The following is a 26,159-nucleotide window of genomic DNA, read 5'->3' on the forward strand; positions in this document are numbered from 1 at the left end:
GGTGTTGGAAGCGCTCGCAAAACAAGATGAACAGTTACCAACCAGCCTAATTGTCCGTTCTACTGCACTTCGCAGCGGTGATGAAAAAGTTTTAAGGCTGACAGTTGGGCTAGTTGGTGTTGTCTTTTTGTTGTTTTTATCATTTGTACCATTTGTATCATTTGTAAGTGTTATCTTTTTACCCTGTCTGGCAGCGTTTCATATATTACATGTCTTAAGTAAAAGTTGTTCAGTTGAAGTTAAGCGAGTGTCCCGTCTACTTCTTTCTAGGTCCTTGTCCGTTTTTCGCTGGTAAAATGGTTCTAAGGTAATGAAAAAGATCTGGCTTAGCGTCATTTTTGAAGGAATGGACCAAAAGACAAAATGTGATGGCTATGACAACAGCACATTTTATCGCTTTTATAGCGCGTACACTAATGAATGAATAAAAAACTTTATCACGGGCCTCCTGGTGGGCAGTTTGGTATAATTTTGAATATCCAAAAAGCTGGCTGGCTGGCATCTTATGACAAGTGTGCTCGAACACGTCACAGCAGTCGCCATTAGCGTAAAAATCGTCGCACGCACGCGAACGCACCTTTCGCGCTGCTAATTCCCCCAAATAATTCTCCACAAGTAATTCTGCGGACAATATCTCCCAAGCCCAACAATAATTAACATTTAACGACAATCATCGGAGGTCGTTTCTGCCCTCTTTTTTCAATTTGAAGCGAGCCATATGGGATGCCGGCGACGATTAAACGTTATAGTGACAAGAAAAGTGAAATAAAATTTCTCGGGGCGCATAAGTTTGCTTACGTGCCTTGAAGCTGAAATCCTGGCGATACTTATCATCAACTATTTCGTATCTTATCAACTGCTTCGTATCTGAGCCCCTTTCTTCACTGTCGTTTCTCTGTCTTTTGAGGCAAAATACCTCAACAGGCAGAATATGACGGAAAGCGGCGCTTAAACCTAGTTAGATTCGACAGGAACACTGGCTTGCACACGCCACAGCTACCCCAGAATCACAGTTCTGCGCGACCGGAGCGCAGCTGTTCTGCTCAGGTGCCGTCACGTGCACGCAGTGGTCTACTTTTTTTTTCTTGCACCGCTGACAACGTGCTGGGACTAAGTACGGTAAGACATCGCTAATTATGCCCCCGTTAATTCGTAACTTCGAATAATTCGGAGTTCCTACTCTTTCCCTTCAAAAATGTACATTCCCGTATGGCCGCCGGCATTCGTTATTTCAGCGCAAATTTCTGCAAGCACCGCTTAATTCGGACCAAAGTCTGACAAGTAAAGCTTGCTGAATACGTTGGAATTGATGTTGGCGTTGTTTTCGCGGGCCGGTTAAGCGATGATGATGTCGTTAACGATGCCTAGGTGAGATGGATGGAAAAGCAAAAACGCCCGTGTGTACGAGATTTCGGCTCACGTTAAAGATCCCCAGGTGGTCTAAATTAATCCGGAGCCCTCCACAACGGCGCGCCTCATCGCCTGCGTTGCGTTGGCGCGTTAAACCCTACAATCAATCAGTCAATCGGTGAGGTGGATGAGGCGTCCGATGCAAAGGACCCGTGAGATGTCGGGCTCACGGTGCGTCGTACTGCAAAAGAAGCTGCGGGTGCTCTCGTTGTTCTGAAAGTCTGCACGAACTGTCGTCCGTCCGTAAACATTTTTCTTTCCGTCCAGCTATCCGCCAAAAGACAAACTAGCACCACTGACTTCTTCGCAAAGTAGCGGTATGTATAACAAAATTGTAAATGTGATGTTTTTGTCGTTCATTCAATAATTCGACATTCGGATAATTCATACTTTTTTTTGCTACCCAGAGATCAGAATTAACGAGCTTTCACTGTAGTAGTAGCGCACTCGTCTCCTACTCTGTAAAGGCCAGGGTTCAGTTCCCACATGAGGAAATGTGTTTTTAGCGGTAAGTTTTTGTACCCTACAACGATGGCGGCAGTTGTTTTCCGCACGATGGCGAACTTAAGGTTTTCAACCAAGAAATACGGCGCAGACAACGGTAGCAAGCGCGACCATAACCAGTTCTATTTTGCGCTTACCGGTGTGTGTGCGGCGTTAGCGCGTGTACCGGCGGGCTGAGACTCTATAGCTAAGTAAACGAGCTTGGCGAAGCCTTTTTCAAGCGATGAATTTATGACATATCGCACGCATTAAGCCCCGCAGAGCGAACGCGTCCAGCAAGTAAACAAACAAAACAGAACAAAACAACTTTGCATAGAGCTTTTTGCATCTGCTTCCCGCAAATTGACACGCCCCACGCCGTTATATTTCAAAGTCGCTTGAACGGAGACGGCGACGTTTTGCAAGGGGTGGCAGCAGGAATTCCAAGAACGTGCTTCTCGTTTCCAAAGGGCCAAAAACCCGGCTTCCGGACGTGACAAGAACAATTAAACCGCGGAGTATGACGCACGTCCCGTAAAAAAATGGAGAGAGAGAGAGAGAGAGAGAGATATATATATATATATATATATATATATATATATATATATATATATATATATATATATATATATATATATATATATATATATATATATAGAGAGAGAGAGAGAGAGAGAGAGAGAGAGAGAGAGAGAGACGCCGGAAAATGAGAGCATTTGGAATGCGTCAGCAAATCACACAACAGCTGCGCACTGGGCTATATGTCGCAGCAGGCTGCGAGCACCTCCGGATTATTATCGGTCTACTGCACGACGCTAACGACACGAGGCAACACCTGCTGACGGGAGGGGCTGAGTTTAGAGCGGCGAGGGGGGCGATGAAACACATTCTAAAGCTTCTCTTCGCTTCGAAGTGGAACTGGATGCGAATCTGAGACGACGCGTTTCCCATTGTAGATCGACGTAGATTACCACTGACGCGTAGAGCGAGGTTAAGGTCGTAGATGAAAACATAATGTGGGTTCAGGCTCGAATTTGGCACGCGTAAAGCAAAATATATACAAATTTTCTCCGCGTTCGAAGCGGAACGCGTTGCACGGAAATTGGAGACGAATCATAGACGATGCGCTTTCCATTGCTAGAATACATAGATTACCTCTCCCACAACGGACGAAGGCCTACGACCAAAACGTAAATTCTGGGACTTATAATCCGAAATTTGGCGCCCCTAAGCGATTCCGCGCGCCGTAGAGCTCCAGATTAAGCGTGATTCTATCAAATTACGCATCGCGACGTGCAGGATTTGTAAAAATTTGTAGGCCACGCCAAAAGTTTCCGGTTCTCAAAAAACTGAAAGAAAACGTTAACCTTCAACTGTGACCGAATTATTTTTTGGGTGTAAGAAAGAAAGGTGCTTTTTGCCAAATTTCTGCCATAAAACATTTCAGTTGTACTCCAAAGGGGAGCTTGAGTCATGAATTCTTTGAGATGTATTAACTTTTGTAATGGCCTTGAAAGGTTTGACAAAGACTATACGTACGCGCTCCCAAAATTTTTTTCTTGTTATAGCCATAGATGTATCATCACACAGTAGGTTCAAATTCCCCTCTTCGAGTACGTGATCTTGGTCAAAAGTTATCCCCAGACTCTTGGAAAAGTTTCCAGGCCTAAAATAATACTAAACCGAAACCTAGAACTATCGAAATAAAATAAAATTCATTATACAGTAACGTTTGCGAAAGTGGTTTACATTATATTTACATTACATTAAGGTATCAAAAATTCCTATTGATTTCTATAATTACAGGCTTCGGCTTTGAATAAATTATGGCCTGGAAATATTTGACAAGGCCTGGGGTCTGCTTCGACAAAAAGATTTGCGCTTTCTTCAACAGAAAGATTTTACCCCTGGCGATGATGCAAGCCTCACTCTAAGAGTTAAAAAAAATGCCATGCGTATGTCAAATGTTTCTAGGTCATGCCAAAAGTTACTAGGCCACAAAGAATTTAAAGTACAAGCGGACCTCTTTAATTCCAAGCCGCATAATTCGGACCAACGCATAGTTCAAACAATCCATTGGTCCCGGCAAAGTGAGATGAATTTGTAGGGGGGAAACTCTTCCTATATTCCTTTCAGAGCTGATATTTGTTCTAGCACAAATACGTTTTCTCCCTGTTATGCTCGGTTCATCCCAATCTTCAGTGTTCACTAATGTCTTGGAGAGAGAAGTTCACAGCGACATTTCCTTTTTTTTTCTTTTTGCAGGAAGTTGTTCCGTTCGGCCGCAATGCTTGGAGTTTACACAAGAGGAGAATGTCACCAGCGGTCGCCAACCTCCGAGTACAGTAACGATAATGATTCGGCTGGTGGCCGCAAGTGAAGTGTGTAGATTAAAGAAGAAAAAAAAGTGAGAAACCAGACAGAACACGGGTAACGACATGGCGGGGTATTTACACAGGCTAGCAATACACGGAAAGAACGATTTCCACACGAGCGAGCAACCGTAAAGACCATGCGCATTCTATCCCCGTCAATGGATAACGCAAGGACAAAAATGTGAACGTTAGCGCGCGGAGTTTGTAATTTTTTTTCAGTAGATATCAAACGATTACCTTTGTAAATAAGGCCGATGAATTAAGGCAACACAGGAGCAGGTATTAAACACACCTAGTTCTACCAATGCACCGGAAGTTCTGTGTTGGCGCGTTACACTGAGACTCTGAAAAGCAGCCGAAAGGAATAACTTAAACCTCCTGGGAATCTTGAAACTTCAGGCATCATTAAACCAAACATTTCAAACGACATCGAGTATGTAGATAAACAGACACGAAAAGCACGTAACCATTCGCCGGAAAGTATAAGTCAGTACAAAACTAAAACAGGCACTCCGAGCAACGCAAAACAAGCAAAAACCCGGCTAAATGCCACGGGCTCGCTGTCGTCACTATCTCGGCAAAAGCAACCGGCGTCTCCGTACCACTGAACTCTTCGGCATCGAGGTTTACGTCATGAAGCAAGAAACGAGTAGCTCGTTGTTTGTAATCCCGTGGAGACAACGTCGCAATAAAATTCCACCTCGAACAGTGCCTTCCTGATGATGAAAGCTCATATCTGAATAGGAATGTTCGCCCCCAACATGGCGTGAAAAGGCACCGGCATTGTTAGGAATATTTCCAAATTACAGGTGTTGAGGGGGGGGGGGGAGGTGAAGGGGGTGGCACAGAGTGGCCCTTCTCCTTCTTACCCCTTGAGGATGTCATTTACCCCCCCCCCCCTCCTCAACCCCAAGCAGCACTTTGACGGTGAGGATCAGGATTCCGCGCCTTATAAAAAGTGCTCGGTATATCTGCATGGTTTGGGGGCGAAGCCCCTTATGGGCTCTGGCTGCTGGCGTCTCATGTCGTCGTCGTAACCGTCGTCACATGTAGTCACGGTACTAGAACACCGGGACACTCGTTTACGCCTCAGGCTAGAACGTAAGGCGTACTAACAAAAACACCGGGACACTCGTTTACGTCTCGCGCTGGAACGCTTCGTAACGCCTACTAAAAAAAAAAAACCCGGGACACTCGCTTACGCCTCGCTCAAGAACGCTTTCTTCTTCGTTCAAAGACACGAGATTTCTAGAGGAAAGGTGTATAGCTCTGCCCCCCAACGGTTTCATCTCCGTTGGCACAAACGCAAGGCGCCAAGAATACACTTATACACTGCATGCTTCGCACCTCCACAGGTTTCACGTTAATGGAGATGGCCCGTGGTTTTTTTTTTTTTTTTCCCTCCTGAAATCAGTTGTCATAAGGCAGGAGATAAAAATAAGAAGGGCGTACGTTCGAAAGGGCTAAGATAAACTCCACTAGCACTGATATGAAGCCAACGTCCGCCTAAGCTTTTTATCAGCCTCGCAGTGTAATGAAACCCAGCGGCTTGGATTCCCGGCCGCGGCTGGGATTTTTTCTGCAGATTCGGAACGTAAAAACCCCTCGTGTGTACAATACTTCTGAGCACCCTATACATACTTTGGCACTTTTAAGTTAATCTGCAGCCTTCTCGCAGTTCAAGCGCAGCCTAAAAAACCCCCATTTCAACATGCAAAGAGCATATGGATCCACGGGAAACCAATAACTACTTGCCCACGGACCTGTAAAACCTCTACTGAGACGCAGATAACACGACCAATGAGGATATGACAGGGGCTTGCTCAGCCAAAGCTTAGGCGAGGAGGAGCACGGGAGAGGAGGGTGTGGTAAGGGAAAGCAGCTTGGATGCCGGCGCATTAACCCGAATGCGCCCGTCCGGCACACTCGTCTGACGCGCGCGATTTGCCCAGTGCGTCCGTCAACAGGACGCTCGTTGGGGCACGCAATAACTTTTAGTCGTTTGTCGCCTGTGATGTCACGCTTTTACGCGCGTCGTTCTCTTCGTCCGGTTCAGGCACAACTCGAGGTAAAAAAAGGAAAGAGGAAATACGCGGCAAAGTGGGAGCCCGTGTTTCGCTTCGGAGCTCTTCAGTCAGTCGTCGGTATGAACAGCTGTTCGGAAAGTAAGGCAGCCGACGCAAACGCTCTCATATGTGTGCTTGCAAACGAACATTCCAGCGCGGTGTCCCATCACGCATACTAAGACGTGCGACACTGCCCAGAGAACTACGCAGGCCTCGTACAGCGTAAGCTGGTTTGTAGGATGCGCGCTTCGAAGTTTGGAATACAGGAAAAAAGTGGAATAGATATTGGGTCGGTCGTTGAGGTGAAGCTTGAAGGAAAAATAACTAAGGCTCGAATATATATATATATATATATATATATATATATATATATATATATATATATATATATATATATATATATATATATATATATATATATATATATATATATATATATATATATATATATATATATATATATATATAGGAAATGAGGGGCTCGTTGAAAATAACACAGAAATAAGGGTTGGCAGTCGAGAAAACCTCGGAAAGCAAAGGGGAGGATGTGGTAGATCATTGAAACAGATTAAGAATTTGGAAAGAAAGAAAGAAAGTGAAGAAAAAATGCCCGCCAGGTGGGATCCGAACCCACGTATTCTGGAGGTCGTGGGTTCGGATCCCACCTGGCGGGCATTTTTTCTTCACTTTCTTTCTTTCTTTCCAAATTCTTAATCTGTTTCAATGATCTACCACATCCTCCCCTTTGCTTTCCGAGGTTTTCTCGACTGCCAACCCTTATTTCTGTATATATATATATATATATATATATATATATATATATATATATATATATATATATATATATATATATATATATATATATATATATTATCTTCACACCCGCACACACCTTGAGTAATGTGCACTGTAGGGGCGGTTCCCGCTCTTGCGCAACATGAATAAAGATTAACTCCTAGGCAGCCCCAAAGTCTCTCATAGCGGAGGGCTAATTAATAATTTGAACATTAGAAGCAACACAAAATCAACGTATGAAACCCACGGGCTTTATTCACAAACGCAAACTGAGGTGGCATTCACCCCCTTTTAATCCGACCGACTCGCTGGCTTTAAAATGCGAAAACGCCCACCCCCTCATCTCTCTTTTTTTTTCCTGCGCATTCCGGACGCGCATAGCATTACCAACAACAACAAAACAACGAAAGCATTCCCTATGGCTTGAGCACAAAAGGGCGCGCGTTTTTTTCCACCCCATGTAAAACCAATGAACCTTTGCAAAGGCGCAGTTTGAGCGATAGGCTGTAGCGAAGTGCCAGCGACTAAGCTCGCATGCCGCCACGCAACCGCGTCAATGGGAAATCCGCTTCGAGAAAAAAATGCCACCGCGGCTGGGTCGCTCGACACGGCCACAGGACGCGACGGAACGCCACGGATTCCAAATTGACGTCGCTCTACAAAGCCTAAGGCCACGTTTAAAACCCCTGTCTGTCGCCTAGTCGCGGTTGAAGTAACACGCATGCCTCATATTTGATTTTGTCCTAAAATATCGGATAGGCCTGGCTGCCAGCAAAAATGGGTCCCCATGTACGTACAGTCCTTGTCAAAATTTTCTAGGCCACGCCGAAAGCTTTGGGGGAGCAAATTCAAAGCAAAAGCTTAACCTTAAAATGTGACCGAAGTATTCGATGACAGCAAGAAAGAAAGGCGCTTTCGTCAGCTTTCTAGCATATAACGTTTCATTTTCACTTGAAAGTTAAGAAACTGTTTTCCATTCTATGAGGCCCAGATACTTTTGAGGAAGACTGTAGGTACATTGTGAATTATTTGTCATCATCATCGTAGCCCCGCGGAGTGATTTTGTCCTGTTTGAGTGACAGTTAAACGGGGGACGCGACCGTAGTGATATGTCGGCCGATCCTGTAAACTCCCTGTAAAGGGTACTTTACTGCGATCATCCTGGCAATGAGGGGAAGCCACTTTTATGAAGGAGGACATATGATAGGACTGAATGAACCGAAAGTAAATATCTATAGCAGCATTCTGGCTCAAAAACTTCTCCGTGGCACGAATACAGAACTCCGACTCGCGCACTCACGCCGTGGGATTGGTTAAGAAGTTAACTGTAAAACAAAGTCAGAGTAAACGACTAAACCGAAAAGTGTAAAAAAGATAATTTCATTCAAAAAGCATGTCTCAATTCAAAAGAGATTAGCCACAGAAACGCGACTGTGGACGGCGGACATTTCGAGAGATTGCGTTCCTTGCATTACTGACTGCTCAAAAGTTGATGGATTCTCCGCAAACGTCTTTTGCATATCTAGAGTTGAAGGCAAAGCACTCCTTTATCTTTGACACCATAATTACAAAGTTCCAGAGGGATGGAAAGCATCCCGAGTAACTACTCTCTGTCTAGCAAGTATTGACGACTAATTACTCAAAAGCATTTCAAACATCTACACAGACTTCTTACTGAGTTAGTATCAAAACAAAATAAAAGCACCCCAAGTAACTACTCTATGTCTAGCAAGTATTGACGACTAAATACTCAAAAATGATTAATGCCTTTACAGCCATCTCACTGAGTTAGTATAAAAACAAGAAACTGTGATGCTTGCAGCAGATAGTCATTATGACACGGTCCCGCTACGTTCCGGCGAGGAACGTCCCACGTCCGAAAGAATTTAGTACGATGTGGTTGTACTAGCCAATTTGTAGGCTGAGTATATATTTTACGCTCAACAACGAGTCCTTAGTTTTTTTATCCTGTCACATCACAACTCAGGACAAAACCCGCCACAAATTCGAAATGAAGTGCATTAATAATTTGCCCCGGAAGTTTTTGCTCCGGCGACCGCGGTCACAAAACTTCTGATGGAAGTCTGCCGCTTCAGCTCTTACCACTCGTGAAGTGCTCATCAATAAATTGGGGAGCTCTGCGCCGAGGGATATGAGTCACCTATCGCTTCTACTCTTTTTTGCCAGCAGGATTGAATTGCCCGTTTATCTCAGCACTGTCAATTGATAAGAGGTGGATCTACTGCGCCGTTTTGTTATCAGTTTGTGATGCCAGCTTTCTATGTTTGCTTAAAAGAGGCGCTCCAACTAGAACAGCGCATACGAAATTGGCGAAGAGTTATTTCGGAACAAAGCATTGCTCTGCTTTGTTGACATATTCCGCTTAAACCGCAATCACAGGGGAAAATGACTCCTCTGGTCCACCGCGCATGTGTGCGATTACACGTTTCGTTTGAACGTAGAGATATCCCTTCCCAACTTAGAAATCACTTCCTGCCCAACAACGATCGCCGGTTTCTCAAGTGATTTTACTTGCTGCGTTGCGGGCAGCCAAGAGCGCCACTTGCGACGGGACAACCTTTCTACCCAGAAATACAACGAAACTGCAGAAAGATCGCGACACTTTGGGCGAGACGACGCAGAAAGCGTAAGGTCACAAAGGCAGATCCGTGCCTTTCGCGGAAGGCCGAGAGAAAAAGTTCACCACTTACGCCAGCTGCGAAATGGGCCGGTGTCTCCGGTAGTCAATCCTGTGTCCGCTACTCGTGTAATTAAGCAAGCTGATGGACCTGGTCACCGCAACGCGGTTTCGGAATCCTCTCGTCGTCGTGCGCTCAGCTGTCGTCGTCTGTTGGTGGTTCGTCGTCTGCTGAGCGCTCACCGCCTGCTGCGAGTTTGTCGTCTGCTGGCCGGCGATCTGATTCTGCGCTTGAGGCACGACGGCCGTCTCCGACGACGTCATGGTGGCGGTTATATCGCCGCACGCGGACACCGCACTAACACACACACGCGCACGCACACACCTCACTCCTTCGTTTGTCACGCAACCCGGATCGTCGAGGAGCGAATCCGACGAAGATTCTTCATAGCTGATAACCAAGAGCGCGGAGACGTGGGAGAAACAAACGTCGACGACGCGAAATCCGTCGAAGATACAGTTTCGACGTGGAGATGCGACCACGCAAGGAGGGAAAAATAAATGCCCAACGCGGGTGAAAGGTAAAAGGAAAACAAGACTGGGTGAAAGGGCACAGGAAAGCGCTGGACGTCGTTACCGGCGGTTGCGAGCGGCCGAACCGAAGAGCGGCGGATGACAGCGGAGCGACGACGCTCCGCACGGGCACTTCGGTGAGACAAGTTCTACTCCGCTCCCGTATCCACGCAATCTCGGGCTGCCTTCCCTCTCCTGCGCCTCTCTCCCGGAGCTGCTCTCTCCTCTCTCTTCAACGCCCGCATGCGCGCCTGGGCGCGCGTGTTTGTTTTTTCTTTGCGTGGGCTTTCTCTTTCTTTGTTCCGCCGTTTTTTCCACTCGCGCTTATCTTCCCTGCGCTTTCTCACTCTCTCTCTCTCTTCGTTCTGACCGGCCGACCTCTCCGGTAAAACTCCCGTCCGCGTAGTGTATTTCTTCGTCGCGAGCTCGCCTTCTGCGCCGTGGATCACTCTCGTCTGCCAAAACCTTCATCCCTCTCCTCTTGAGCTTCCCGGAGATGGAAACAGCTCCGGCGGGGCACAGTTTCGTCGCCCTGAAGGCGAGGCGTAAACAAATCGCTCCGATACAGGCTTCGATTCGGCGCGAAGCGACGATTCTCGGGAGATATATTTTTTGGCTGTGTTCTTCTCCCCCGCGTTTGTCACTGCCTTCTGGTGTGAAGGGCGGCTTGCGACTGGAAGATGAACAAAGGACAGGCAAGAAGAGGAAAAGGAGGGCGTGGAGCAGCTTTTGTGATCTAAATTTAGGGCCGTCTCCCTCGCGACCGTCGACGAAGAATCCTGTGCCAGCCTCCCCCCTACGGGATCTCGAGTGTTTTCTCTTCTGTTCTTCACTAAATGTATGCTCGATATGGAAGCGGGTAAAGGTTGAAGTGGGCTGAGTCAGAGAGAAAAGTTTTCCAACTGAAGACAGTCTTCGAGTCCCGTTAGCCCCGTTTGACGTCTTGCGTACCATCCATCGAAATAAACGGCGAAGCATAAAGCACGGTTAAAGAATCCGGCGAAGAGTGGCGAATGTTGCGGGAGTTACGGGCACTTTCGTTGTTGTTTACGTGCATTATGATGCGAGAAGTAGTCTGTAGGCGACTTCCGACACATTAACATTTTTTGAAGCGCAAACACGTGTTCAAAACGAGGAATAACTGATAAGCCGTCGCACGTCACGTGGGGCTGAAAGACTGACGTCGACAAACACCACCCGGGCTTTTAGGGACTTGCGACAGTAGCGACGAACGATCCGTAGATGACACGCAGTCCGCAGTCGTCGGGAAGCCGACCTTCAGTCCGGCACTCGCCGGAGAACCGTCGCAACGGACCACGTGCAACCCGATCCCTCGAACAAACGTTGCACGACGCCGGCGGCGTCGACTGACTGGGTCGGGCCGTGACGTCTCCGGGTCGAGACGGCGTTGGGCTGGCCGACGAGGCGTCGAGTTGTACGCGCGATCGTGCGATCTCTTCTCGGGGCTTGGCACTGTTGGCAGGCATCCCGAGGTTTTCTGTCGCCGCTTCGCTGCCGCGGGAGAGCGCGCGTAGTGTGCAGTCTCCGCCTACCCTCTCCCTCTTCTCTCGCCGCTTCCCTCTTCACCGCTAGAGCGCGGCTTTGTTGTCGCTGCTCTATTTCACTTTATGGACTGCGGGATGTCGCGGCGGGGAGACGCAGTTGTCGTACTACAGGGCGGTAGTGCGGCGAAAATTCACTCCGCTATCGAGGTCATTGTGTTTCCCTGTAGTGTCGCCGTGTGGGCGGGGAAAGCTAGAAGCTCGTAAGTAGATGCGAGTGTAGAGAGAACCTTTAGGTAAAAGATCGTTTAGCGGAGAACGAAAGCATTGCCTGCTCTGCTGGTGCCTTCGCTCCAGCAAGAAAGGATAAAAAAATCAACTGCTGCTCGCTAAACAAAAAATACAAAAGAAAGAATACTCATAGAAAAGCAATGCGCGCCGACATGTGTCAGCAACATACAACACGCCGAGGCGAACGCACCAATAAAGTGCGCAGATAGAGGTTATGCCAGAAAGGCGAGAGCGAAAAAAGAAAAAAAAAAAAAGAAAAGTACTTGCGAGTGGAGTTCCTACGGAACCTACAGCTAAATACAATATACTGGAGGTAGCGACGCACGCTCAGCTATGCGATGCAATAAAACCTTTCATAAATATTCTATCGCATAAACAAGGGGCGTAAATGGATTATTCAGCCGTTTTGGGTTCTGGAGTTCTCTGATAACGTTGAAGTCAGTCGCAATGCGTCATTTCAAACCATTTTTGGGAAAGTGATTGCTGGGTTTGCAACACGAAATATTTGCTTCTACGACACGTGTCTCGTTATGTGATACCCAGAATTCGATCACACTACGGATCATGGTATGTCCCAGCATATTTCGACGAGCTTTAGACAATTTGTTTTTTACAACTTCGCGCGCTAAGCTGAGAGCGGCCACATTTTCTTTGTAGGACGGCTGAGCTCAAGTGCTCAGCAAAGTTTAATTTTTTGGCACCTCTGCATTTTGTTTGTTGTTTTTCCTGTTTTTTTTGTGTGTTTGTATGTCCTCTGAACCTTCTTCCGGAGTTCTTGTTTTGTATTTTCTCTGTCGTGGTATAGCGGCGCGTTGTACGCAATCAGTCTGTGAAACCATCGCTGCTGTATGGCGTCCCCACACAAGCCTACTGGACGCCTAGTCTTCGCCTGCGGCTGCATTGCTGTACATTGATGAGTTAAATAACGGGAACCTTGTAACTCTAATAAAGAAGCGCATGCTATGATGTTTAACGTCCTTGTGGGGTTCTTTAATGCGCATCGTATAGTTGAAATCCCACTTTGAAATTAGACCAGGGGTTCTGTAACGTGTACCGTATAGTGGAGGGTCCCCTCGCTCTTTTAAATACCTAAGGACTACGCGGAATAATTTTCAACTCCAGACTACGTAACATACCCCACGTAGTAGATGTCTTGCTGATAATCAAACGATCTGGGGTTCTTAAATTTGCGTCGAACAGTAGACGGCTCAGGACGAGTCCCTGCAGTGTGCACAGTGTACGGGTTAGGGGGGGGGGGGGGCTTGATATTAATTTAAACCTTCGAGTATCCTTTAACTGGAGCGGAATATAGTGGAGTAATCCAGGTAAGTTTAGGGCTCAATGGAATCTCTAAGCGGCACCATATAGTGCAGGGCCACCAGACTTCTGGTGACCTGAAATTTTTTTTTTTTACTTGTAGAGCACGGCGGAAGGCTACGGATTGAATTGCAGATTCTAGGCTTCCATAACACGCAGCACACTGTAGAGCGGCTTCGCATAATTTACACTCGCTCGAGTCACTTAACGTGCTATGTACTATGATGGCTCAACACTGGCTTAGATGGCTAAGGTTCGTGCATGTGGACCGCACAGTGTTAGTTTATATATCCAGGGTGTTGTGGTGTGCTGCCTGTAATAAGCGGTTTCCGCGTTAATTTAGAACACCTGGGAATATTTAACATACACCGATAGTAAACGGCTCTATTCATTTTTATACAACCTGGACCCCTTTTTAACACGCACACACAATATAGTCGAGGAAGGTTTGAGGTTATTGAGGCTACCTGAGGTCCTTGTGCATGTGCATATAAACACTGTGAACACGAGTGTTCCTGCTAATCGCGATGCGATCAGCCATTGTTCGGTTTTGAACCACGGACTTAGCGCAAATCAGTGGCATGCCTTCTTGATCATCCAGCGCACCGTGACTGAGCATTTCATTTTTTTTTTGTCTTAACAAAAGCGTGCCTAATTGTGTCCTAGGAAAATAGCGAACCCGTTCCTATTCAATTTAATAAAGTGCTAGCGAAAACGGTGTGTCAGACAACAACCGGCTTGATAGTTGTAGGCACGGGCTCCGAACGTTCGACGCGATGGCGTCTTACTGACAAGAAACAACGATGCGCACGCCCGAAATCTACAAGATTAGGCTAGGCAAAGATAAAAAGGAGTACACGACTGTTTAATGGCGCAAGGCCGACAAAGGCAAAGAACGCCATGACAATCGTGAATAAAATGAGAAAGATTTGTAACAAAGGCACTAGATTAAAAATTTACTCAGAGAATTGGCGCCCTATTAAAACATAATGGGTTGACTAAGAGAACTGGTGCGTTGAGTCATATTAAAACATAGTGAGTGCAAGCACCTAAGGTGTAGAGCCCCAGATCCCGCCATTGTTTTGCAACATGTCATGAACGCAGGTGAGGTTATGGACAGTAAGATATGTGTTTTAAAACACCTAGATCTGCAAGGTAGCTAAAACATTTTTTTGTAAGAGAACGACCATTCGATACGAGTCGTTATTTTCTGGCGTGCAATAGTTTTTATTTATAAAATTTCCTGGGTTCCAAAGCAAGCCACCACAGACAGTCGCACCTGCTTTTTCAAAAAATCAAACAAACACAGCCTCCAATAAACTGAACAAAGAAAACCTAAGCGCAAAAAAAAAAAAACAATACACTTGAAGAGAGACGCAGCCCCGAATTCCTGAATATGCCTAACTCAATCGTTATCCGGACGTTCTCACAAGACCCGCCCAATGCCGCGTAGAAATATAGCCGGCGTTTTGGGGATCTTCGTGAAACGGTGCCCCGGCGTGTAGGCACTTTCTTCTTCGTTTTCAACAAAACATTCGGTATGCAGCATTTCTAGATATCTTGTATGCATGCATATACCTTTTCTTTGGCGCGTCTACTTTATTACGCTGTCGTGAGCTGAAATATGAAAAATTTTAGGCTTTGTGTGTGCGAGAAGCTATAGAAATGCAATATACGCAGAGCGATTTTTGAGAAAAAAAAAATAAAACACTCGGGAGCACGCAGGCACTCACGCGAACGGGCGTCGAAAGACGGCGCTTAGCGGGAAAGCTCCCGGGTTCAGGGGAAAAAAAAAAGACAAAAGAAGTAAAAAAGTTAAGCCGTTTGGAGGGGACGGAAGATAGGAAAATTGAGGAGGCCTGTACTTTTAAGAGAGCGAGTTTGCAAATGCTTCAAGTAAAAATAAAGGGCAAATATCCTCCTGCGAGACCCCGCCGTCTCACAAAGCCTCTAAACGTAGAAAGCAGCAGATATGGTATACCGCAAGGGCAAGGCCTTGCGCGCAGGTTTATGAGGCCGGTAACAAACGAAACGTCTGCAGAGGAAATCATAAAACGAAACGGCCAAATACCGACAGCATTTATTTGCAGATGCGAAGTAATCGCGCGTGCCAGCTCTATATACGTACATAGTTTTCAAGCGCTATGCGCGCTCGGGAAGCGTCCCCGAAGTACGTTTTTTTCCTTGTCTGCTTGAAGCGCAATCTCGAAATCGGAATTGTTGCGACTGCATAATTTCTAACTTATTTTCCATTTATTACCGTCTGTATGTCATCCATTTGAAATTGTTCTCATAAAAAAACTAGATTGTTAAAAAAACGCGGCGCGATCCAGTAGATTATCCGTGTAATTGCAAATAGCTAATAGTTTTATTGGGACGCGTTCCTGGCACGTTGGGAGCCAATAAATCTCTCTCTCTCTCTCTCTCTCTCTCTCTCTCTCTCTCTCTCTCTCTCTCTCTCTCTCTCTCTCTCTCTCTCTCTCTCTCTCTCTCTCTCTCTCTCTCTCTCTCTCTCTCTCTCTCACGCACACGCACGCACGCACGCACTAAAAAGTTGACGAGCACGGTCAAACCGGCAGCATTGACGGATACCTTGTCAATTGAACTGATTGGTTATGGTTAATTAGGCTCAGTGTAGGGGCGGGGTAGGGGCGGGGTAGGGGCGAGAGACCGCAATTTGCGAATTAAAATGTTCTTCAGAAGGGTACCAAGTTAGGCCGGTAGGTGCATGTTCTTGCTTGGGCAGGAAATTGAGCGTGAAAAAAAAAAAAAAAGATGAGCGCGAGAGTAGAGTAAATAAATAAATATTAAGAGATCTATGGAGCAAAAGACGTGGGAATTCACGGGGCGATTTCGATTCGCAAAAGAACAGGGACGATCGGTTTACTGTTTTAATTTTTATGTACGAATAATTTATCTTTTCGAAATAAGCCCTACTTTTTTGTTGTGTCCTTTATAATATCGTCATTATTGTTTCGCCTGAATAACGATAAGACGACTTGTTGCTAGACCTAACTCGCTTCTTGTTTACTATCTCGTTCGATACGTTCGCCATATTTTTATGCGTCGTTTCCCTGCGAAGCATGAATCGAATGTTTCCCCTTACCCCGACTTTACGCATGAAATGCATGTTCTGGAGCTCCTTGGAAAACTCAGAAAATACCCCACTTAGGTTACTTGCCTTACCTTGCTATCCGAGAGACCACAAAATTGGTCTTACCGTATTTTCTCACGTACAACACGCACCGAAAATGCGAAAATTTCAGCGGCACAGTACGGGTGCGGATAATACGCGAGGTGTTGCCTTTAGTGCAGCTTCACGGCAATGCGCGTTGTGCCGCGAAGCTCCTCCACAGTAACACTGACTAAGCCATACATAGCTCTAGCGAGAGCAGTGAAACTGAGTGAATTGTGACTTTTGCCTTGTAGGCAGTGTATTCTACTTGCTGAATATAGGCTTTTTCTGTGTCTTGAGCAGTAGCTTTGGTGCGGCCTTTCCTGCGTCAAATGTGCGGGCAATACGCGAGGATCTTTTCTTTTTTTTATTTTCCCGCGGGCTGAAAGTGGGTGTGTTGATTATATGCAGAGGCGGGTTATACGCGCAAAAATATGGTACTTTCCGCTAGCGGCATTTAACTGCATGCAAATTCTGTTGGACACATGTATAGACAAAATGTACGCTGCTGACAATAGACGCATGGATTGTAACGAAGATATTAAGGAAAACAGATGAAGCAGTGCCGATTCCCCAGCCACTTTTCTATCGCCGGTTCCGACGATTCCGGCCGGAACCGGCGCCGCTTCCGGCGCCGTCATACAAAATAGAAAATCGAACGTCATCGAACGAATAGAAATAGAACGTCATAGAAAATTGCCGATTCCGGCGATTTTCTATGACGTCAGGGAATCTTGTTCGTGTAATTAGTTAGCGGCCGCCATTCTGAGCCATGGTTAAAAAACATGACCGGGTGATTGCATCCTCAGTTTCCTTTTACAGTACCACTTCAATGCCAAACTGCAGTTAGCACACTGATAACCATGTTTTTAGTGTTGGCCCATACTACGTCACACCTGCTCATAATACGTCACTGTGGCGCGAAATTTGAAGTGTTCCAATATTTCTTACGTTTTTTTCGGTTAAAAAATCGCTTTCGTGGCTGGAGTGGAGCTGACTGAATTACCAAAAGCAATTTATTCCAAATTAAAGAAAGTTGTGTTTTGTCTTCAAGGCCCCTTAGCAGCATCGAGCCCCGCTCCCAAAGCATCCTCTTCTCATCGCGCGTCGCTCAACGTATACACAGAGTTAATTTTTTTTCCGCGAGGTGAGGTCGGTGGTACCGGCGTCCGTAGGAACTGCCAGTGGGCGGTCATGTTGTTTAGAATAGCGTACACCGAGGAGGAAAAAGGAAAGACGCCGGCACAGCATGAAAAGGCGGAAATCGGCGGTCGTTCGTACCACCTAATTTTCTTTGTCCAACCACAGCGTAGCCTTCTGCATAGCGCGCATGATTTGGCGCACAGTGCAACCACCAAAACGATCATTACAGCGCCGGGACGGACCGAAAGGATGGGAACCCAAAGGTCTGGTATTCAGAGGATCGTTTCCGTGCGGAGGTACGCGTGAAGATATCCGGCACGACAGTGCTCAAAAAGATACGCGCATTGGGAAATAGGTTACTCCTCCTAGGTCAGCGGAAAGCCTCCGAATCACCTCAATGCTGTGTTTTTCTAACACGCTGATTTTTTTTTTTTTTTGTCTGTCTCACTGCACTGACATCATCTTTTTATCTTGGTATTTAGTAACAACCAGAAGACTCACTTCTGCCCCCCTTTGACGCAACAATGAGTAGGCTAAGGCTATGTTCAGCCTACGGACGCAAAAGCCGACGTGATCTATGGACGTAAAAAAACGGCGTGTCACGTAGTTCGGTTGGCTGAGACGTGAAATGACGTCATTCGTTATAGTTATTACGACATTTGCGGCAACAGTCTGAACCCGGCCTTACTCGACACCTAGAAGGCGTGGGCCGAGCCCGCCGAAAGTATTTAACCCCCTAGTTCACTACAGCTGTCCACCTAGTAAGCACGCATACCCACCGCGGCAGCTCAGTGGCTAAGGCGTTGCGCTGCTGAGCACGACGACGCGGGTTCGGTTCCCGGCCGCGGCGGCCGCTTTTCTGATGGAGCTCGGCGGAAAGCAAAAATGCCCGTATGTACGAGATTTCGGCGCACGTTAAAGAAACCCCAGGTGATCAAAGTTAATCCGGAGCCCTCCACTACGACGCGCCTCATCGCCTGCGTTGCGTCAGCGCGTTAAACCCTACAATCAAGGATCAATCAAATGAAGTACGCACGCATGCTTACTAGGCCACAACAGCGGGATACTACGTCCACCCCTATAGTCATCGCCAGTAGTTTTGGTCCTAACAACTAGATGTGTGTACTTTGATGATGATGATCGGGACTACGATGATGATGAAACTGTTTTTTTTTTGTTATTGAAATAGAACAAAATGTCTGGCCTGCCTAAGCCACGGAAGGTCTGAGCGGCAGGTCGCAAACCGAAGACACTAAGGAAATACACGGCAAAACAAAAGCAAATAAGAGCACAGCAAATTCGGGCAATCGAAATACACATAGATACATGGCGAAATCGATGGTTGGACGGCAGCCCGTCTGGTCGGGAAAACACACGACAACAATAAAAATTGGCACCGACCAAGAATGTTTATAAAATTAAAAAAGACGTTTCGGCTCCCACATGGGAGCCGACACGGAGCCGAAACGTCTTTTTTTATTTTATAAGCATTATTGGTCGGTGCCAATTTTTATTGTTCTCATAGAGACATGGCAAACACACACAGTGGGGCATGCTGTCCCTGATTGCGAATATCTCCATTTCGGTCCAATGATACTGACGTACTCGTAGCAAACCCCTTTACCTTCGCAGCCGTGGTCCCCTGATAAGAGCTTAGGGAATAAAAATAAGGAAGGGCACGCAGCCCGTGCAAGCAAGCGAAGGGTCGGTCGTGACGAAGGAGGGCGTCTGCAGCTCGTAAACGCGGTAGTAAAGCGTAAACTATTACAACTAGTTTACAGCCGCGATAACGTGTGCTCTCTTCCCCCACCCTTCACGATCCCTTCCCGTTCCCTGATGGTCGCAACGCAACGGCAAACAAAGTGAAATTGGGGTCCACGCGTGGGAGCGGTAACACTCACAGTTAAGCAATGAAAGACGCAATCGACCGCTGTAAGTGTTCGTCATCTCGTCCTTTCAGTTCCCTCGAGTCGAGAGCAAATATGCTTTCACGAGTACACCATTCAATCCCTTCGCTTCGGCAGGGCAGTACTTAGGAAACTCTACACAGGGTAACTTAAATCGAAATTTTGAAGACCTGGCAAACATGGTATACATGATATGGGCAGGCCTACCGATATTAGCCGGCACACCCACCGCAGACACTTGCGAGGCTATGATGTTCAGCTCAGTATTTTTGAGCTCAACGGGCGATCATCAGCCAAGCTCACTCAGCCGCCAGGCCCCAAGGGATACAGTTGAACGTCGTTATAACGAACACTAATATAGCGATTTATCGACTATAGCGAACTAAATACGGCCTTTGGTTGTACTCGCTTTATTTCAGTGACACTTGTTCTCTTAATAACAAAACTGGAACAGCGAGAGCTGTGCCAGATATCGGCTGTAACGAAAAAATATTTTGTTCGCCCGAGGCTCGAAACTCGAAAGCTAGCGTGGACACTGTGGAAAACTTCACCTTGCTCAGTGCTGTAAAAAGCCACCCGACGAAGGCTCCAGTCTTCTTCAAATAAATCAGAGTGCAAGGCTGTATTATCAAACGAACCTTGTTCTGTAACGTTCACGATCTTTGTTTCACGTTCTCATTTAGTTTGAAATGCCACAAAGAGACAGGTAAGGATTCCCTCGTTTATAGAGGGTTCGAAGCCTGGGACAATGAGATTTGTATCTAGGATGTTTTTGCGCGCCATATTGCCGATTTGTTAGAGTCGATTTTTACCTCTATTGTTACAACGAATATAAGATATATCGAACTAGTTTACTGCCCCGATACTAATTCGTTAAAACGAGGTCGGACTGTACTGACCGACTCCTAGCAACGGTTTGAAAAAAATCCCAGCGATGGATGTTGAGTCAAAGTTGTGCTATCAGTCCATCAGGGCAGGCGGTAACCGTTAGCACGTGGGCTACAACAGGTGGGTGAGCAGGAAACCGCGACACTTTGAGGGGTGGCATTCCCGCTTTTTCGCATAGACATACTTTCCCTGAATTCATCGTTGGGTTCATTGGTTCATTAAGAAGGTTTGTAATTTCGCAGCCGAGCCCACTATCTGATATCCCTAAAGAAGCTTGAAGTTCCTCGACTTCTTACTCAGAAAACTTGAAACGTATTATGTGAACAAGAGCCGAATTCCCGTGACCCGTATACTTATTAGGGGCTTCAAACATAGGAAGGAAAGGCGGTGGGGGATACAAGCATAAATGTATTAAATAATGTTGTGTTGACTTATAGGGCGCTAATCGTGGCTATGGTAAGAAGTGTCTCGTGTTTTTTTTCCCGGGCACACAACTAGCACTCCACTTATTTTAGGGGCGACGCCCCTAAGGGGATGGGGCTATTGGCGTTTCCTGTCGTCGTCGTAATCGTCGTCTCATGTAGTCACGGTACCAAAACACTGGGAAACTCGTTTACGGCTCGCACTAGAACGTAACGCGTACTAAAAAAACCCTGGGACACTCGTTTACGACTCGCGCTGTAACGCTTCGTCGTCGTCGTCGTCGTCATCGTCATGATCATCATCATCATCACCACCACCACCACCACCACCACCACCACCACCACCACCACCATCATCATCATCATCATCATCATCATCATAATCATCATCATCGCAGCCTATCTACGCCCACTGATGGACAAAGGTAGCACAGGACAGGGATAATTGGAGCTTCCTGGAATAATTCCTGGAATCCGGGATAATTGGAAACTTCCTGTGCTTCGTAAGGCATACTAAAAAAACCACAGGGACACTCGTTTACGCCTCACGCTAGAACGCTTCGTGCTTCAAAGACACGAGTCTTTTACAGCAAAGCTGTATAGCTCTGCCCCACAAACGTTTCATATCCGTTGGCAAAAACGCCAAGACGAAAAGAATGCACTTATACACTGCATGCTTCGCCCCTCCCCAAGTTCCAAGTTAGTGGAGATGGACCGGAATTTTTTTCTTAAATTCGACGATAACCCTGGCGCAAAATAAGTGGACGTACTCACAGGCACACGAACAAATTAGCTTCCTGAACTTCATACAAGAAACTAATTTGTTCGTGCACTTCTGATTGCGTTTATTTGTTATGCACTTGATAGTTAATCTTGTGGGAAACGCGCTTTCTCTGCACACAGAACAGTTATCGTCTTCCGCCGTGACTGAAATAAGAAACAAACGAACTGTGAGCTGTAGCTTCCTAGTTTAGAATACAACTTTTCTGCATTACACGAAAACGCATTGCCACTAAGTCAAAGGACAAGGTGTCACGCAGCACTCATGCATGTTGGCGCGTTTTGCGTTGCGTAGCGTTCTCCGGAAAATCTATATAAAGACGTAGCCTATCGAACACACGATCAAATAACGTTGTCTCCTTGTTAGAAGACACTTGCAGAGAAAAATGCATTTAAAAAGCAAGGAAAGCAAGATTCACGGTAAGAATTGCCAGGGACGAAGAAATTGAAACTTCTTATTTTGGACCAAGGGCTTTGCGCTCACGGCGGTTTGGGTCGCCTGCATTCCCCGGGGCTGTGAAGCTATTCGGACGTTCTCGCGCAGGGCGTACACGCTAGAGATACGCGTTGTCTGCGGCCAGAACTCGATTTGGGAACCCCTGACGCCCAGGCTTGATCGAAAGCGTTCAAGTGGTGTGTCTGCCTGTGTATTACTTTTTGCCTTGCTGCGTGTGTAGGCAAAGAGCAACACACTCTCTCTCTCTCTCTCTCTCTCTCTCTCTCTCTCTCTCTCTCTCTCTCTCTCTCTCTGTAACGTGTGTAACGTGTGCCAGCGACGCGTGCCTATTCATTGATTGATTGATTGATTGATTGATTGATTGATTGATTGATTGATTGATTGATTGATTGATTGATTGATTGATTGATTGATTGATTGTAGGGTTTAACGCGCCCACGCAATGCAGGCGATGAGGCGCGCCAAAGTGGAGGGCTCCGGATTAATTTTGACCACATGGGGATCTTTAACGTGCGCCGAAATCTCGAACACACGGGCGTTTTTTGCTTTTCGCCTCCATCAGAAAAGCGGCCGCAGCGGCTGGGAATCGAACCCCCGTCCTTGTTCTCAGCAGCACAACGCCTTAGACGTAACGTGTGCCTTCGAACAACCTCGAAATCCATAACTACCCCGACTGAGGTCGAAATGGAAATATGCAGTTCAGCGATTAGCGCCAAAACACATTCCAAGCCGTTGTGACCGCAGTGCGGTTCCTCGTAAGGCGACCGTAACAACGGGACATGGCTTCTTTTCTTGCCATCTTTGCATCAAAAGAGAGAATGTAGGCTTCCGATAAGGTCCTCCACTACGTGTGCTAGACTACACAAATGCAGCTACAAATGACATATTCACGTCCGTGTCTTTTTATATGCTCAACTGCAACGGACAAGCCGGACCCCTGACGACACCTTTCAGTGACAAATCGTTGAAAGTGCGAAACGATATCACGCACAGTGAGGACGCCACTAACTAAATTTCCATTAGTTCTCAATTCCCACTTTTGCCTGTAATAATAGGCGAAAGTGGCCCCAGTACTAGGCGGAAATACGGGTCGTCATTTCATTATTCCGCATTTATTTCTTTTTGCTGCGGCATGGCTCCGCATACACGCTTCACCCATGATGGGTGTCACAGCCGTATACGAACGGAATCAGCACTCGGAATCGGTGCGGGCGGTCCGCACGCGCTAGGCTGCCGACAGCGAAGCGCGCAGAGCTCGCCGCAGGTGGGCCCGGCAGTTGTCGATCCGGCGCAGATGTTGCCCTCGGTGGGAGCGAGCGACGAAATTTTTGTTGTCGGCGGAGTCGACGTGTACGCGTCGCCGGCGGCGACACGGAGAATGTGCTTTTGTCTCATCACTGCTTCTCTCCTCCTCCGCTCTCTCGTCACTGCTCTCTCCTCTCTTGCTCTCTATACATTTATTTCTTTGTTTTTTTGTGGAGTCCTCAATGCTCGTGCAAGGAAGTTAAGACGCGTACTCACTCACTCACTCACTCACTCACTCACTCACTCACTCACTCACTCACTCACTCACTCACTCACTCACTCACTCACTCACTCAATCAATCAATCAATCAATCAATCAATCAATCAATCAATCAATCAATCAATCAATCAATCACTTTCACTTATACTTCTAACACACGCACGTACACGCGAAAATCCATTCCATCTCAGTCCACGGCAAAATAATGTTATTTGGAAAACCAAAACATGGTGCAAGACGAAACGCGTGGGTGAGTGTACGGACGTACGGACGTACGTACAGGTGCCGTTATAAGAAATTGGAACGAGGATTTGTGATTATGACGAAATATTTGGCTTACTTTACTGACATAACAGCCATTACCGGTTTACAGGGAGTGCGTTTTCTATTAGGGACGACTCCTTTAAACGCACACCAATGTACCCCGGCAGTTTCCGGAGGATATTCTCCTAAAGTTACCTACCACGCCGTGTCCCAATTCCTTTTGACGGCACCTGTGCGTACGTACGGGCACCTGTACATATGTTCGAGAACGTACGTACGGGCGTGCGTGCGTGCGTGCGTGCGTATGTATGTATGTATGTATGTATGTATGTATGTATGTATGTATGTATGTATGTATGTATGTATGTATGTATGTATGTATGTATGTATGTATGTATGTATGTATGTATGTATGTATGTATGTATGTATGTATGTATGTATGTATGTATGTATGTATGTATGTATGTATGTATGTATGTATGTATGTATGTATGTATGTATGTATGTATGTATGTATGTATGTATGTATGTATGTATGTATGTATGTATGTATGTATGTATGTATGTATGTATGTATGTATGTATGTATGTATGTATGTATGTATGTATGTATGTATGTATGTATGTATGTATGTATGTATGTATGTATGTATGTATGTATGTATGTATGTATGCATGGATGCCTGCATGCATGCAACACGCGAATGCACGCAGCAAGCGCAATGTAGGATCAGTACACTGAGGCGTAGCAGGCAGCCTCGATACCTTTCGCCTCGATAAATGCTGTTTTCCTGGGAATAAATGTATCTAATTTACCTGAGATGCGATCGCCCGGGCACCCGATTGCCAAACGGGCGCTCGAATCTCGCTAGCAACCGCACGGCGCGATCGATGACGACAAATTCAGAGGAGGCGGTTGGGGAACAAACCGCCGGCAGAACCGTTTTCGTTTTACTCCGGGAAGATGGATTCGATGCGAAAACGAGCGATATACGCACGCGACAACCAAACGACCCATGACAGTGAAGCGCTGTTCTCTTTGTCTCCCTCGCCACAACCGTTTTCTCTCTCTCACTCTTTTTTTTTTTTTTTCACGGAGGGGAGAAGAAACGTATAGGACTTGCTTCAAGCTGCAGCCTTCCGTGGGCAAGGACGCCGCCGGGCGTATTACGAGACGCCTCAGCGCCGACGCCAGCGGCGCTGAACTACGTTCGACAACATCTGGTAGACGGGAAGGCATCCCAAAGGGATCACAACCGTACACAACCAATAACTAGCCCTTCGTTCTCTTTGCTGGCACAGATTAAAAGAGGACAAAGTGCCTACGAAGCTCTATATAATACCAGTCACATGACGCAACGACCAGAGGCGATGAGGCAATGCGTGGGCTTTCTTCACCTAAGAGGTGTGTGTGCGTGACGGCGGCTGGAGCAGCAGCGCCGCGGAGGAGACCGCCAGAAGCTAACGTACGCGACGTACGCCTCTCTCGAAACGTGCCGTGACGTACGGGCCGCTGCGTCGTCACGAGAGGAGCGAAAGATGCGATCGGACAGAACGAACTGCTATTTTCACATCGCCCGAGACGAAATTTGTTCAAAGCGGATTGCGTGCCCCAGAAAAAAAAAAATGACGTATAGTTGAACACCAAGTTTGTCGAGCGGTATCTCGGTTTTCACGGCGAAAGCTAGCAGTGAACACGCACACTATTTCATCGCAAGGAAAAAAACAGACGGTGCTGGGCGCAGTCGCGGGTCTAGGCGCGAACGCCCACTGAACTTGGATGAGGCAGCGCCTCTTTGTAGCACTTTCTCATGGAACGCGTCTTTAATGTTTCCCCATACGCCCCTTTCCGCTCGCCTACCCATGGAACGAACGGGCGATTACACCCGCACTCCGTGCATCTGCACCAGGCGCTGGCTTGACCTTGGCTGAGCTTGAAGGTTAAAATGACGCTGCGAGGAACGAACCATTTTCTGGTTTTGTACGTGCAGCAGCTTTCGCTCTAAAATGGTCAGCGACCGCAGTAAAACAGAAGGTAAAGCCCCTCTTAGTAACCTCTGCCCCACTCTGCACGAATCATCTTATAATCCGGGCCATTTCCCTGCCGTCTGCAGTTTCCCTTCCAACCCTTTAGAATCAACAGATGC

General features: G+C 46.7%; 1 protein-coding gene across 5 annotated transcripts in view; it reads right to left on the minus strand.

Moving 5' to 3' along the window:
- Nucleotides 1–26,159, minus strand: part of Dnc (phosphodiesterase dunce) — a gene marked incomplete in the record, with an annotated part of 568,677 nt that overhangs the window by 166,992 nt on the left and 375,526 nt on the right. Inside the window, 1 exon segment of one of the 5 annotated variants that reach the window (XM_077693440.1) lies at nt 9,841–11,821. Coding sequence (XP_077549566.1) covers nt 9,841–10,091 — 251 coding nt within the window. 5 annotated transcript variants of the gene reach the window in all.

Source organism: Haemaphysalis longicornis, unplaced genomic scaffold (genome assembly GCF_048455015.1).
Source record: "Haemaphysalis longicornis isolate Haplotype H1 unplaced genomic scaffold, Haemaphysalis longicornis Haplotype H1 scaffold_12, whole genome shotgun sequence".
Lineage (NCBI taxonomy): Eukaryota > Metazoa > Arthropoda > Arachnida > Ixodida > Ixodidae > Haemaphysalis > Haemaphysalis longicornis.